The sequence below is a fragment of the Galeopterus variegatus genome, unplaced genomic scaffold (assembly GCF_000696425.1).
Source record: "Galeopterus variegatus unplaced genomic scaffold, G_variegatus-3.0.2 Scaffold3317, whole genome shotgun sequence".
NCBI lineage: Eukaryota > Metazoa > Chordata > Mammalia > Dermoptera > Cynocephalidae > Galeopterus > Galeopterus variegatus.
Window position 1 is genome coordinate 192,017 of NW_007729428.1, and position 16,436 is coordinate 208,452.

A 16,436-nucleotide genomic window follows, 5' to 3' on the forward strand; every position below is an offset into this window, starting at 1 on the left:
TTTGTGGTAGTCTTAACAGCAACAGCCCGGAAAGCCAGCAGGATGTTGAAAATGTTTTAAGGTTTTGTTCAAGGGGGCAGCCCTAATCAGATCATTTTTAATCAGAATGAGTATAGAAATCTTTTCAAAACCCGTGGGTTATTTTTTAATGGCTGATAACTATAGGAGGATACTTTAAAAAGTTCATGGGAAAACGGAATTAAAAGATAATATGAATCTTTACATGAACTTTTTGAAGACCCCTCGTATTAGCCAAAGGTACAGTTGTGGCTCACTACTGGTTAATATGTTATCATGGTCATCTTTCACTTTTTCCAAAAGGGGGGGTTATACCCAATAAGTTCTGGAGTGGGGGATCCCGATCTGATAGGATATAAGTACTTTACTCTTCTTCCTTACCACATATGTGTATAAGTATGTATGTGTCATATTAGAAAAATTAGGACCATTTCCAAGGGGCTTTTTTTTTTTAAGCCATCTTAGAAATGACTTTTAATTTAAGGCGGATTATTGGTCATCCTCAAAAGGCAAAAAGCTTTATGCTGATTTCAAGTGGAATTACAGAGATAACTTATAAAAGTCTCAGCCAATTAATTTGCATATTCCTGCCTAATAGGTTAGTTTATCCCTCCCCCCCAAAAAAACAGGATGAAAAGAACAGAGTAATTGGGTACCTGTATATACCAGCTTTCACTCTCAAATTTGCTTATCAAAACATGGAATTAGCAAAATAGAACTCATAAATTAACTTTCTATTTTGTTTTTCTAATAACATATTATATAAAGAATTTTCAAATGCTTGTTTTAAGATAAAATATTAAAGAAAATACTTGTTAGTCAGAAAACTGAATAAAAAATATTTACTCTCATTTAAATAAAATGCCTTCTCACAATCTTTTTTTTTTTTAATAAAGAAGTGTGTATTATGAGTGTAAATACAATTCCTAGTGCATTTGCTGTATCTTGCTGTCTTAATAGATCAGGTTGAAAAGTTATAAATATCACATGGACAATATAGAAAGTAGGTATCGTGCAGAGGATCAAACAGCCACACACCAAGTACAGTTAATTTACCAGAAAATATTATTTTTTTAGGGGAAACATTTTAGGGAAATCAACAAAACAGATTTGTTTAAAAGGAAAGATCCAAGGAATTTTGTACTATGTTTAAATTCTTTTTTATAAACTGGAGTTAGGAGACATTTAAGATGTTAATTGTTTTATTTTTATTTTATTTTAAGGCAGCATAGTTGAACACAGTGTCAAAATTAACTTAAAGCCATGATATGACCATTTTTTTGTTTTTTGTTTTCTCAAACTAACCTTTGGTTATTTCAGATTTACAGCCCTACAAATATGCAGGATACCCCATGCTAATTAGGACTATAACAATGGAAACTTCAGATGACCTCCTTTTCTCAAAAGACTCACCATTGTTGCCTGCGGCTACAGAGCTGGCTTTCCATACTGTCAACTGTTCAGCCCTCAATGCTGAAGAGCTCAGAAGGGAGAATGGAATAGAGGTAATATGGAATGACTTTTGTGCTTATCTTTAAGCTAGTTTAGGGACATCAAATGACTCTTGGCGATAGAGAATTCACCAAATACAAATGCAGTTGATAGTTTCTTCCTTTAACTTACTCCAGCAGATTATACAATATTATATTCTCTATATTCTTTTACCAAAATTAAAGGTAAAAATGGAGCTTAATTTCATAATGTGAATTGGAGAGTATTTGGTTCAAAACTGGTAAACATAATATTGCCTACAAAGTAGGTTTATTGGGAATGCTTCAAAAGAAGCTTTTAGGAGTCCTTTGTTTATTTGTTTAACAGATGTTAATTAGCCAAATATTTATGTACCAAATATTTAACATTAAAAGGTTATTTATATTTTATTCCTGCTAGGAATGACCTTTCAGACTTCAGGTCAAAATGGAGAGTTAATGGTTGACTTCTTTCTCTGCAGGTGTTACAAGAGGCATTTAGTCGCTGTGTGGCTGTCTTGAATCGTTCTAGTAAACCAAGTGACATGTCAGTACAGGTGAGGCCAAAACCTGTGGTTCCAAGAAAGTTATACTAGATCAGTGGTTCACACTATAACATATGAGAATCAACTGGAGGGTTCATTAAAACATGGGTTGCTGAGTTCCGTCCCACCCCACCCCACCCCACCTTGAGTTTCTGATTCAGTAGGTCTGAGGTGGAATCCTGAGAATATGCTTTTCAAACAAGTTTCCAGGTGAAAATGATGCTGCTAGTCTGTGTATCACACTTTTTAAGAACCACTGCACTAAATCAAAATGCAGAACATTATAGTAAACCTTTATGTCTCCATCACTCAGGTTCAAACATTTGTCATTTTGTAGTTTTGTTTCACATATCTTTCACCCCTTCCCCTAATTTCCTTCTCTTCCTCCTTCCTCCATCCCTAGTATTTTAATTGGCTAAATTTTTGTTAAGGTTATAATAGTTGAATTATTTGATAGAAAATTCATCAGGAATTCATTAAGATCATTGTAGAAACATGTCTTTTTATGTGGCCCTTTTCTTAAGCCAGCAAAATTTAGGATATAAAACAATGGAGTACTGGCTTTTGAGTTTTATTCTCTGTTTTGACCTAAATTACATACAGCGAATAGAATTGTGATATTCTGCCGTATTAATAAGCTGGACAAAAATACCTTGATCCAGAGGCCAGCAAACTTTTTATAAAGGTCCAGAGAGTAACTATTTGAAGATTTCAGGTTTTGTATAACCTCTTTTGCATACTCTTTTTGTATTTTTTTAACGCTTTAAAAATATAAAAATCATTCTTAGCTCTCTGGCAGTACAAAAACAGGCCATGGTCGATTTAACCCGTGGGTCATAGTGGCCGTGGTTTGCTGACCTCTGCATCTATTGGAAATCTTAACGAGAAAGACTAGAGATCAAATAGAAATGTTCTGTTTAATTTTAGAGCATCATATAAACCATTAAACATTATTCACACATCTTTGCTGACTTAATTTTTGCTGTGTCTTAAATAAGAAATGCACGTGACTCTCCTTTTTTTGCTGTGTTGTGTTGTCTGCAGGTGTGTGGACACATAAGTAAATGCTATAGTGTGGCTGCTCAGTTTGAAGAATGTCGAGAAAAAATCACAGAAATGCCTAATATCATCAAGGATCTCTGTCGGGTGCTATATTTTGGCAAGGTAGAGTTAATCTTTAATGCTTTCTGGATACAGTCAGCAATGGATTTTCTTGTCAAATAGCCAGTCCTCAATTTGTAAGCAGGTTTCCCCAAAATTATTTGTAAGTAAATTATTTGGATCTCTAAAAGCATTTTTCATAGAAGCGAAGCGTTGCAATAAATGAAACTTTATTCCTAAGCTGGCCCACAAAGAATAAGACTAGAGTGACATATCTAAAGGGAAGTGAGTCATACCTGAACATCAGAAGAGAGGCAGAGAGAAGAGAGGGCTAGACTAAATAAAATTAAATAAATAAAAGTAAAGGGCCATGTAAAATCTGAAATTTAGTGTTTAGTCACAGGTTGGTGGGAAAGGCTTTATGGATCTATGAGCTTACTGTTTCCTCCACATTCAGAACTGCTGAAGGAAGTTGTCTGTGGGTAAGATGCAATAGGTGACTGGGCAGGAGAGAGAGAGACTTCTTAGGTAACTGGGCAGAGTGAGAGTTATGTTGAATAGAACAGGATTGAGATGCTGATCCTGGACTAAGGTATCTAGAATAGAAGTATGGAATCTAATGAAAATATCTCAACTCTATGTACTTGATGTCCTTAGAAGTATTTGATTAGAATACAAACTCTGGGGCCGGCCCGGTGGCGCACTGGATAAGTGCGCCGCTTGGGAAGCGCGGCGGCGCTCCCGCCCGAGGGTTCGGATCCCACATACGGACCGGTTCCCGCTCACTGGCTGAGCGAGGTGCGGGAGCAACACCGAGGGTTGCGATCCCGTTGCCGGTCCCCGGTCCGGTACGGGGGCAACACTGAGGGTTGCGATCCGTTGCCAGACACGGAAAAAGACAAAAGACAAAAAAAAAAAAGAATACAAACTCTGATATAAAGAAGTAAATTCTAATACCTGCACAAAAAAGTACCATTGATATACTTAAGGTCACTAACATGTGAGTTGCTTATCACTATTTTTAAAAATTAAAAATACAAGAAACAAAACAAGGAAAACTGTATTTCCAAGTCTTTGGACATTAGTCTCAAAGATAGTAACTCTGGTATCTTGTCATAAGGTCACTATTTTAGGATTTAAAGGATATGGGATTCAGTTTTGAACTGGGATTGAAAAAATAAGAAGAGGTAAATATTTTGAAAAATAACATAGCTAGCTTGGCACGCATTTGTAACAAATTTCTCTTGAGAGCTTTTTTTTTTTTTTTTTTTTTTTCCTTTTTGTCTTTTTTACTGACCAGTAACGGGATCGCAACCCTCGGTGTTGCGCCCGCACCGCGCTCAACCAGTGAGCGGGAACCGGTCTCCACCTGGGATCTGAACCCTCAGTGGGAGCACCACCGCACTCCCAAGCGGTGCACTCTCCAGTGCGCCACCGGGCCGGCCCTTGAGAGCTTTTTTTAACACTGTAGATTAAGTTTGTTATTCTTATTCTTTCAGAGTATTCCGCGGGTGGCCGCTCTTGGGGTAGAGTGTGTCAGTTCTTTTGCTGTGGATTTCTGGCTTCAGACACACCTATTTCAGGCTGGAATTTTGTGGCATCTGCTTGGTTATCTGTTTAATTATGACTACACACTGGAAGAGAGTGGCATTCAGAAAAGTGAAGAAACAAACCAGCAGGTAACTTTAACATTGCTTGAATATTGGATTTGAACCCAAATCATAGGCTGATGCTAAATTAATGTGAAGCAAAGTTTTGACTGTTCATAATCCACGGGGGATAAACTGTCTATCAAGATCACGAAGTTTATTGCTCTTTAAGCCCCCAAATTTTTATCTTAACCACTTACACTCAAAGGATTCAAGGCAAGGGAATTTTCAATAGCATATACTAGATTTAATTAATGCTTTCTTAACTACTCAGTGTCAACTTTGTGGTTGCAAAATTATGGTAACAGAGAAATACAATGATACCATAATGCCATTGACTAGGTCCTCCAATGACTTGAGTACCTGTCTGATTTTTATAGATATTTTTTCTGTTTTCTCTCATTCATTCTTCATATTGTCAGTGTGTGCCTCTAGCAGGCACATCTACCTGTCTGTCCCTTACCCCCAAATGTGCTTCTTCTAGTTATTTATGAGGTACTACATTGGGTAGAAATGAGGTCATAGTTTTTGTTGGTCTTTCCTATAAATAAAAGAAAAAGCTCTAATGCATAAACTTCCTGATATCAATGTTGAGGGACTTTTGTGCTCTTTTTGTTTATTTCTGCTCCTTAAATATATTCTATATAGTTTTGATTCTGTAAAGTTATTTTGTTACCTATGTAAGATAACATCTACTTTAATGACTTAAATATTTTATAACAGGAAGTAGCCAACAGTCTTGCCAAACTGAGTGTCTGTGCTCTAAGTCGCCTTGGAGGATACTTGCCAGAAGAACAAGCTACTCCAGAAAACCCAACAATAAGGAAAAGTTTAGCTGGCATGCTGACACCATATGTTGCTAGAAAACTTGCTGTGATTAGCGCTACTGAGGTATGTGTTTCAGAGATAGCCTGGGTTTTAATGAGTAGTGCAACATCCTTTAAGTGGTAAGTGCATACAATAATATTGATTGCTCTAGGAAGCCTAAAAATTGAAAATGCTCACGTGCTTGTTCTCTGAACCAAGAAATTTACTTTATTGTGAATCGATGCTAATGATACCTGGTCTACAAGTTCAGTCTCTGCATGAGTAAATCAACTTTATTTTTCTCAGCTGTGGAGCCCACCATAATTCTTACCAACCGTGAGTCACAAAGGAACAGGACAAGAAAGTGAACTTAGAATGATGTTTCATAATGGGCAGAGTACTGGGAGTCAGGACACACAGAAGCTATTTCTAGCGGTTTCTCATAAGCCAGAGCTTATTCAGACTCAAGGTTGAAATCCTGAATGTAAATACATACACACATCATAGATGCATTACAAAAATAAGTATCATCTTGGCAAATCTTCCAACGTCTTTGCCCTCTTTTGTGAGGATCATTGAGAAACAATCTAATAATACAGCTTTAAAGAATTAGATAAACTATAGAAATCCATTAAATAGTAAAAGAATAGTTAAAGACATTGACAGATTTTAAATGAACGGTGGGCTGATTAGCTCAGTTGGTTAGAGCACGGCCTTACACCAACAAGGTCAAGGGTTCAGTTCCCTGTACCGGCCAGCTGCCAAGAAAAAAAAAAAAAAAAATCCCAGAGTCTATTCTGATATAAAGAAGTAAATAAGGAAGGACAAGGAGATCTTTCCAAAAAAAAAAACGATTTTAAATGAAGAGGCTAGACCCCATTTTTGTTAAAAAAAAAAAAAAAAAAAATGAATGGATTAATAGATCTGTATCAATATGATAACATCTCCCTGGATGGCAGAATCATAGGCTGTTTTTTTCTTTTCTTTTGTTTTCTCTAACAATCATTTATTACATTTGTATAGAAAAAAGTCCTCAGGTTTCCAAAAGTTAAAGTATGTTTAGAATTAAACAGCTTATTTGTTTTTAATCTAATCTGTCTCTGTTTTTAGTGCAGACCATGCTTTTCAGTCCCCTGAGTAAAAAGCAAGAGTTTTAGAGACCACTCTTGACCTTCACTCTTTTCCTGGACTTCGTGCTCACCAATGTGATGCATAGTTTGCTGGCTGAAAACATCCTCTCCAGAAATACCAACAAGTTGGTGATTAACTTCTGCAGCACCCCCCACCAAAATTTTTTTAGCATTTCAAAATTAAATCTTGGCATGAGCTCCACCTAAATTTAATAAAATGCTTATTTTAAATTGCAAGGTCTCAAAGTTTTATGATTTTCCTAACTGTATATTTTTTCAGTCATTTTGCTTAACTCGTAGTTAACCTTTTGAAAACAAGGATTAGATAGATGGTTTTACGTAAGATGAAGGTTATACCCGTCTGCTTTTCTCCTAGCACAGAGCTCTGGAATTGTAAAATATAAAAGATTTTTATTCAAACATTTAAGGAAGTATCAAATCTCTGTGTATACATTTAAAATTGAGGAGGGCTAATCAGTTATAATCTATGCCTGCAGAACTGCTATGCAGCCTTGAATCAGGGCAAGGCCAGGAAAAAAACAAGTTTCTCCCCATAAATTTGATTTCTCTTCATAGGGATATGCTTCTTAAAGACTTAGATCTTGGTTTCCAATATGTATATAAAGGAAATATCGTGTGATTCTTTTTAAACTTATGATTACTGATTGTTTATTAAATACTTTACCACAAAATATTGAATTTTCACCATAGCAGAACAAATGTTAAGAACTGGAAGTCAGTCTAGAATTTGAATCCCAGTTTCACCACTTATCAGTCGTGTGAGACCTGGGACAAATGATTTGATTTTATTGCTGCCTTTGTTTTTTTCAGCTGCAAATGGATAATATCAACAAACTTGTTAGAATTATTGAGATACTTATTATTGAGACCCATTATATTTAAGGCACCTATTACAAGTGCTTGGCATGTAGTAGACATTTTTAATAAATGATAACTTCAATGGTTTTTTTTTCTAAATGTTACAAAACAATAATATTCTATCTCCTAGATTTTGAAGATGCTTAACAGCAACACAGAGAGCCCCTATTTGATATGGAACAATTCTACACGAGCAGAACTACTTGAGTTTCTTGAGTCCCAACAAGAAAACATGATTAAAAAAGTATGTTATTGTTTTATAAATTTCTTGGGAAACTTATTCTGATGGAATCTCTGGAAATATAACAGTACTGATGAAACAGAAATCCATTATTTCTCAATTTGGTGTTAATTAAGCCATAGCTTATTGCCATCTAATATTTGGCTCATTTAAATATAGCATTCTATTGTATGTAATAATACACTAGTATTTTTTGTTGTTGTTACCACTCATATACAGCTGTCTTCTATTTTAACCAGTTTTTGTACCGAGAAGCCTTGTACTAGTTGTTCACTTCTGCCTCTTTTCCCCAGTAAATCAAAGTTGCTTTCCAGTATCAAAACTGAAAAATTTCCTACTCTGCCACCTTCCAGTGGAGGAGCTATTAAGCCACAAAAGAAACAAAAAACAATAGGATGGAAGATAAGGAGGCGGCCTGGCTAACTTATAAACTACATGATTGAGACTTGATATTTTTGAAGACAGTTATGTATGTGGCTTTGGAATTTACTCCAAATTTGTTTTTTAACTCATTCCTTGATAGTCACCCAGAACTCTTTATAGATAAAGTATTTGAGAATTGCAGACCGAGGGAGAACAGTTCTTACATATCTATACATCATCTAATTTTTTTTTTTTTTTTTACCAGAATAGACATAACATCTTTGTTTAGCATTTTACAATTTACTATATACTTTTATATGTTATTTTAGCCCAATCTAAATTCCTTGTGATTTCAACTTAAATCTTCATTTTCTCCCATTTCTCTTATCTTTTTCCTTTTCCTTAGATGGAAACTGTTCTTGATTTTTTTTTTTTTTTTTACAGTTTTTTTTAATTGAAAGATAATTGATTATATATATTTGTGGGGTACAAAATCGAATTTTGATACATGTATACAATATGTAGTGATCAAATCAGGATAATTAGTATATTCATGTTTATAAAACATAATCAATCTTTGTGACCATTAAGTAGTTTCTCACCAACACCTCTCCCTCTCCCCTTTTCCCACCTCTAATAACCACAGTTCTTTTATTTTTTTTGAAAGTTTAATGTATTATTGTGATTTTCTTTCTTTTTCTTTTATTAGCCCATTTCTGTTGCTTATAACAAAATACACAGAACTGGGTAATTCATAAAGAAAATAAAATGTATTGCTTACAGTTTCTGAGTCTGGGAAATCCAAAGTCCAGGGAATACATCTGGTGAGAGCCTAGGTGGTGATGACAGTGATGGCAGAGTATCACACTGCGAAAATAGTGGAACAGAGAGAGAATAACCTCCTCATTCACTCTCTTTTTAAAGCCCTCAGAAACAGGCCCGTGACCACCATTTTTAATCCATTCATTATGGCATGATCCTGCAATCTAATCACCTCTTCAAGGCCCCATCTTTCAATTACCATAATAGGATTTCCCACCATCTTAACAGTCATAGTGGGGGCCAAGTTTCTAATACATAAAACTTGGGGGACACATTCAAGCTTCAGTGAGTTTGGTGGGGACATTCAATCCACTACACCTTCCTTCTTTCCTTCCTCCGTCCCCCCTCCTCTCATTCCCCTTTCCCTTCCCCCTCCCTTCCCTTCCTCTCCTTTCTTTCTCCCTCTCTCCCCCCGCCACTTATGAGTGAGGACATATGGTATTTCTCTTTCCATGCCTGGCTTATATCGCTTAACATAATTTTCTCTAAGTTCCTCCATGTTGCTGCAAATGGCAGAATTTCATTCTTTTTTATGGCAAAGTAGTAGTCCATTGTGTAAATATATCACATTTTCCTTATCCAGTCATCTGTCAATGGACATTTAGGTTGATTCCAACTCTTGTCTATTGTAAATAGAGCTGCAGTAAACATGGGAGTCCAGGTATCCCTTCAACATGATGATTTCCATTTCTTTGTTTATATACCCAGAAAAGGGAATGCTGGGTTATATGGCAGTTCTATCTGTAGTTTTTTGAGGAACCTCCATACTATTTCCATAATGTCCGCTCTAATTTACAGTCCCACCAACAGTGTTGGAGGGTTCCCCTTTCTCCACATCCTCACCAGCATTTGTTATTCTCTGTCTTTTTGATGATAGCCAAATAACGGGTGAGATGAAATCTCAGCGTGGTTTTGATTTGCATTTCCCTGATGCTGAGTGATATTGAGCATTTTTTCATGTGTCTGTTCGCCATTTGTATATCTTTGTATGAGAAATGCATATTCATCTCCTTTGCCCATTTTTTAATTGGGTTGCTTGTTTTCTTACTGTTGAGTTGTTTGAGTTCTTTGTGTATTCTAGATGTTAATCCCTTGTCAGATGCATAGTTTGCAAATATTTTCTCCCATTCTGTTAGTTGTCTTTTCACTCTGTTAATTGTTTCTTTTGTTGTGCAGCTTTTTAGTTTGATATAATCCCATTTGTTTACTTTTTCTTTTGTTGTGCAGCTTTTTAGTTTGATATAATCCCATTTGTTTACTTTTTCTTTTGTTGTCTGTCCTTTTGGGGTCATATTCATAAAGTCTGCTCAGTTCCCATATGTTTTCTTTTAGGAGTTTTTAAATTTCAGGTCTTATATTCAAGTCTTTAAACCGTTTTGAATCGATTTTGGTATATTGTCAAAGGTATGGGTCTGGTTTCATTTTTCCAGGATGGATTTCCAGTTTTCCCAGCACCATTTATTGAAGAGGCAGTCTTTTCCCCAATGATTTTTTATCCTATAGAATAATACCTGTATCTTTTTATTCAGAGACCCTGTTTTCCAGACTTTCATTCAGTGTATTGCTTTTAAAACCCAGTTCAAATGTGGTCATTTCTCAGTTCTATCACCCTATATTTTATTAGGCTAAATTTCTGCTGAGTGGAGCAAGAAGAGCAAAGTGTCATGCTTCCTTTATAAACTCTAGCCCTGAATTGCTTGGTTGGCTGACCTCTGTGATCTTTTGAAATTTTAAAATGAGTTATAATAGTAAACTTTGGACTAAAAAATTGTAACTCTGTGCCTATTTTAGAGTCACATTACTGGTTATAAACATTACAGTAAGTGTGTTGATGTGTATCACACTACATTTTTCATCTCTGGAAAATGAATAGATCTCTCAAGTTTTGAGCATGGATAGATTTATAGACCAGACATTAATGATTCTGATTTACTTCTGTATTTTCCTTTTTTTTTAAAGGGTGATTGTGACAAAACATATGGGTCAGAATTTGTCTACAGTGCTCATGCCAAAGAACTTATTGTTGGAGAGATATTCGTTAGGGTATATAATGAAGTCCCTACTTTCCAACTGGAGGTAAGCCCTCTGCTTTTAATTTAGTCTGATACCTTTGATCATTTTTTACTGAAAGCTACCAGTTTACTCACATTGTACATATCGAAGTAATACCTGATTTTTGTCAAATGCTTTATAATAACCTAGGTCATTATGTGATTGGGTGAACATTGACAGCTCCTGAGCCTCTTTATCTTGGTTTTTGAAGAATTGAATTTTGTGAAGTTCATGAGTAAGAAGTTATTCCTTGCCCATATGTTCCATATATTTTATGCATAATGCTACCTCATTGTGCCATGTAAATATGCCTCCAGCTCACAAGTCCCTCATGGAAGTTCAAGGCCAGTTACTCTCACTGCATCATGTGGAATATCAGAGCACCAGAAAGAAGGCCTTCCCTGGCTGATTATGAGAATAAAATAAGAAAATACAGGTTAAGAGCAAAGAAGATTTTTTAGGTGACTGAGGTCACATCAGGTCTTCTCTTGTGATGAATCTCTAATCACTTTCTGAAGTAAATGAGGACCTTCTTTTTCTTCTTAGTGCTCAAGGAGCATGTCGGAATTTTTTGTCTAGTTTTTTTTGGTTTTTGGGGGGATTTTTTTGGAGTGGGTGGCAAGGAGGATTTGGTGTTTAGTTTGTAAGGAGGGAAGAAATGAGGCTTTGTTTCATAGTTTGCTCTTATATTATTTATCACAGAATAATATATATAAGTTAAAGAGAGTGAGTTAAGTGATTTGTAAAGGCCCTTTGAAAACTGGCCTTTGAATTTATATTCTAAGTATATACAATTCTTAATTCTAAAAATATAACCAAATTATAGAAGTTACATATCATACTGTCAGTTACTTTGATTGGTAAAAGGAAGAAGTACTCTAATTTCAAAATTGTTGTATTAAGGTACTGATGGGCGTATATTAGATCTCTGAAAGTTGGTAAATACTTTCCAGTGCAACTGAGTTTTGTTTCCATCTCCCCTTACGTAATGCATAGGGATATTCATGTATATGTACAATTTAACAGTGCTTATTCACTCTCATACCTTGAAGTTTTTTTCTTTTGCTATTGAGTCTTTGTTGTGGCTTATTTCTGAAGGCAGACATGTTTTAGAATATTTATTTGCTTGACTTAGGTTCCAAAAGCATTTGCTGCAAGTCTCTTGGATTACATAGGTTCCCAGGCTCAGTACCTCCACACATTCATGGCCATCACACATGCTGCAAAAGTGGAGTCAGAGCAACATGGAGACCGCTTACCAAGAGTGGAAATGGCTTTGGAGGCTCTGAGAAATGTCATAAAATATAATCCAGGTGTGTGATTGTACACTTGTACTGGAAGAGCCCTAAATGTGATTGTACCCTTACAGTAGAAGATCCCTAAAAATCCAATTCTTGGTTTTATCAGAAAAACTCACGGAAAATAGTCTTTGGTTATAATGCTATACTTGGTATAATATTAAGGGAAATTGACCCCATAATATTTTTATTGTGATTGTACCCTTACAGTAGAAGATCCCTAAAAATCCAATTCTTGGTTTTATCAGAAAAACTCACGGAAAATAATCTTTGGTTATAATGCTATACTTGGTATAATATTAAGGGAAATTGACCCCATAATATTTTTACCTTTAAACAATAGACTGAGAGAGAAGTCAAAGCACCATATTTAGAAAAATTCACATCTTTAAGAGAAAATGAGTTTAAATGAATTGAAAAGGCAGAATAATTTGATAATTTAAAATTTTATATTAATGTAAGTTGACAGATAAAGTATAAGTACATAATTCTAGATTTATTTGTTAGGTGATCTAATTTTTGCCTCTTCTCTGATCCCTAACATAGTGTCATATGCATATGGGCACTCATATTTTTTAAAAATTGCCTGAAGTTTTCAGTTTGTAAGAATTGAAATAATAAAAAATTGAGAGTTCACATTCTTAAACATCTCTAAGAGGACATTTCAAGAAATATTATCATTCTAGCCTGACTCCAGAGAGATGGATGAATGTAATCTAAAAGCTTCTTCCAATTCTAATTTTGATAACTTTGATTTCATAATAAATATAGAATGTAAAACCTAAAACAATACAAATTCAATTTAAATTACTTGAAGTTCCCAGATCTTTTTAAATAACATTGAACATTATCTTGCGGTTACTTTTTTGCTCTTTTCAGTACATATTAAAATACCATTATAATTTTTCTGGCTTTTTGATTATGGCCAAAGAATTGTTCAAATAAAATAACCAACAGTAATTAAATGTTGTTAGGAAAATTACCCATTTACAAGGTGTACATTGGGATTTTATTAAAGTCAAGAGTTATAAAATCCGGAAAAAACCTCACTTTATTGTTTAGAGTAACAGTAGAATATTACTAGTGGTGTATTAGGTACAAAGAAATTGCAGCAAAGCAGGCTATCAATTTGGAACTTATAAAAATTGAAGAAGGGCCTACACAGAAATTTTATTCTGATAATATCAGTAAAGTTCATATATTAGGATTACATGCTGTCTTATAATATAGAAGTATAGTTTGTATGTCATTGATGTATTTATAACAGTTATTACCTATTAAGAAGTGGTTTGAAAATGAATTTAAAAGCAACGTGTTCATAGAATATTTCATTCTAGTTTTAATGAGCTATCTTGTAAGTCCTCAAAAGATTATGAATTACATTGTATATTTTACTAGCATATAGCAAAAGGAAATATATGCTGAGCAAAACCTTACTGTTTAATGTTTTTGTTTTATTAATAATAAAATGATAGGAAGCATGGAATCGGGGTTTGAGGTGTGTGGAAATACCATTCCATTTTACGTGTTTTCACAAGGAGTCCTTTGTATGTGCCTATCAGTTTGTTCATAATGTAGTCTTCAAGTGGCAGAGTTCTAACCCAGTCTTACTTAAAATTAAAAGCTAGATGATGTCAGATTCTCCCAAAACATAATTAGGTTGAAGGTAGTAGCCCTAAGGTCTAGATGTAGAGAGTAAAATTACCACCTTACACTTTAAATGTTTGAGCTATATTTGGATAGCTTATTTGATAAAGTTCTTGTTTTTAGCCTGATGGGTAGGGATGGAGATAGGAATGAAAACAAAACAAATCTAAGAAATTTTAATATCTTACTTTTTTGCCTTTCAAAATTTAGTGCTGCTGAGAGATACTCCACTTCATGTCACAAGTGTTTAGAAAGGATTATCAAACTTATAATTGACAGTAAATAACAATGTGTATTGGTTTTCTAAAGATCTGTAACTTAGAACATCTCTTGGATGTAAAAAATACCCATTTTATTCTTACTCCCTAGGCTCTGAAAGTGAATGCATTGGGCACTTTAAGTTAATATTTTCTCTACTCCGAGTCCATGGAGCTGGTCAGGTGCAGCAATTGGCTTTAGAGGTAAAGGTATTTTGTGCTAAGGCATGTTATCTTTTCTATCACTTACTGTATTTATATGCTTTGAGCCTTGATCAGTCATTATCTGAAGTTGAATGGATCTATGTATGTGGTTTTTTTCATTTTGCCTATTAAGCCAAATTAGGAATGTTTTTAAAGTTTGAAGTAACATACTCATTTTGAACAGCAAGTGTTGCACAGTGTCATTCAGGGTTGTTCACTTTGTGGTCGCTTTCTGTCATGCATCAGGGCTTGAGATACATTGTACAGTGTAATGTGGTGTGGGTTAAGGAATAGGCTTTACTGGGTAAGTTTAGAAGCCACAGATCAGCAAGAAGTAGAGGCCGGGCTTCCTTGATCTCTCAGCCTCCCCATGGAAAGACATATAGAGGCCAGTGCACTCTGCTGGCTACACAGAGTGGATTTGCAGTCCAGAGAAGTGACCCTACACCCTACCTCTCAGTTGCTTACCTTTATAGGTCTAGTACAAAAGCAACCTGAAAATCGAGAGTTACAGACCGACACCTGGGCATGCTGCTGATTATAGGAATTGTCTAAGAAAGCCAGCTATTCAGAACCTGTGAGCCTTAAAGGTCCAAGAGAAGTTGGAGGCCCCTCCTTCAGGAGAATGAAGTCATTGGACTCATGGGACGCTATTTGGGTGCAGCTTTCCCACTGAGAGAAGTGAGAAGTTCCTGGTTTTCTAGGCAACCCAGAGTGAGCTCCCAGAATTGTTTTTCAGATGATCCTACTCATTGTAACACACAGTTTATTACAAAGAACACCAAATTCAACCCTGTAGTAACAGGTATATGAGTAGTGTGGGAATAATATGTATGAAGTGTTCTTAGATTACATTTTGGCTTAAAACAGATTTTTTTTTCCTTTTTGTCTTTTTTACTGACCGGTAACGGGATCGCAAACCTCGGTGTTGCGCCCGCACCGCGCTCAGCCAGTGAGCAGGAACCGGTCTCCACACGGAATCCGAACCCTCGGCGGGAGCGCCGCCACACTCCCAAGCAGCGCACTCTCCAGTGCGCCACCGGGCCGGCCCTTAAAACAGATTTTTAATAGAATAGTAAAACTTAAGTTCTTCAAAAAGCTTAACAAGCATGTTCTTTTAATTGAAAAACTTACTTCCTTAATACCTCCAAGAATCTTACAACTTTTAAAAGGAACATTATTAAATATAGAATGTCACATGGTTCCAGTTAAGCGGCATTGATCTTTAGATGTATGAGGGTACTTCTAAAAGTTCATGGAAAAATAGAATTGAAAGATAATATGAATTTTTCCATGAGATTTTTGAAGATCACTTTATATACTAAAAAAGTTAGACTTGAGGGCTGGCCGGTTAGCTCAGTTGGTTAGAGTGTTGTGCTGATAACACCATAGTCAAGGCTTAGGATCGCCATGCAGACCAGCCACCAAAAAAAATAAATAAATAAACAAATAAATAAATTAATTAATAAAACATAAAAGTTAGACTTGAGGTGTTATTCTCTATGAAAGAAAAACATAACCCCACCTGTTTATTTTTAATGGAAAGATAGACCCAATCTGTTGTTCTAGGTACTGAAGACATTTACTTTCTCCCTCTAAAAGCAAAAGAAAGTCTTAGTAGTGAGGATCATTATCTTCCTAGCCACCCCCACCTCAGATCTGTGATTGGAAAACACTACAGTGTATACCATTGTTCTAGAGCACGTACTGGTATAGGATTAAAGGCTTTTTATAACCCTTAAGGTATTGTTTCTCAAAAAATCAAGATAATAAATTCAATCTTTTAAAATTAAACTCTTCTCTAAAAATTAAATATTTTGTCCTCTAAACAGTTTTCTCATTTTTGTAAAATTTGTGTGTCTTAATTTTATTTAGGTCTGAAATTATTTCCAGACATTTAATATCATGTTGATTAATTTTCAGGTTGTGAATATAGTGACATCTAACCAAGATT

At 35.2% G+C, this 16,436-nt stretch overlaps 1 protein-coding gene across 1 annotated transcript in view; it reads left to right on the top strand.

Annotated features, from left to right (window-relative positions):
* DNAJC13 (DnaJ (Hsp40) homolog, subfamily C, member 13) overlaps positions 1 to 16,436 on the top strand; it is a 127,920-nt gene that overhangs the window by 85,167 nt on the left and 26,317 nt on the right. The window contains exons 37-45 of the mRNA XM_008584623.1: positions 1,339 to 1,523; positions 1,970 to 2,044; positions 3,077 to 3,196; positions 4,633 to 4,812; positions 5,506 to 5,673; positions 7,729 to 7,842; positions 10,984 to 11,100; positions 12,212 to 12,389; positions 14,391 to 14,482. Of these exons, the coding sequence (XP_008582845.1) occupies positions 1,339 to 1,523; positions 1,970 to 2,044; positions 3,077 to 3,196; positions 4,633 to 4,812; positions 5,506 to 5,673; positions 7,729 to 7,842; positions 10,984 to 11,100; positions 12,212 to 12,389; positions 14,391 to 14,482 (1,229 nt within the window). The remainder of the gene's footprint in view (positions 1 to 1,338; positions 1,524 to 1,969; positions 2,045 to 3,076; positions 3,197 to 4,632; positions 4,813 to 5,505; positions 5,674 to 7,728; positions 7,843 to 10,983; positions 11,101 to 12,211; positions 12,390 to 14,390; positions 14,483 to 16,436) is intronic.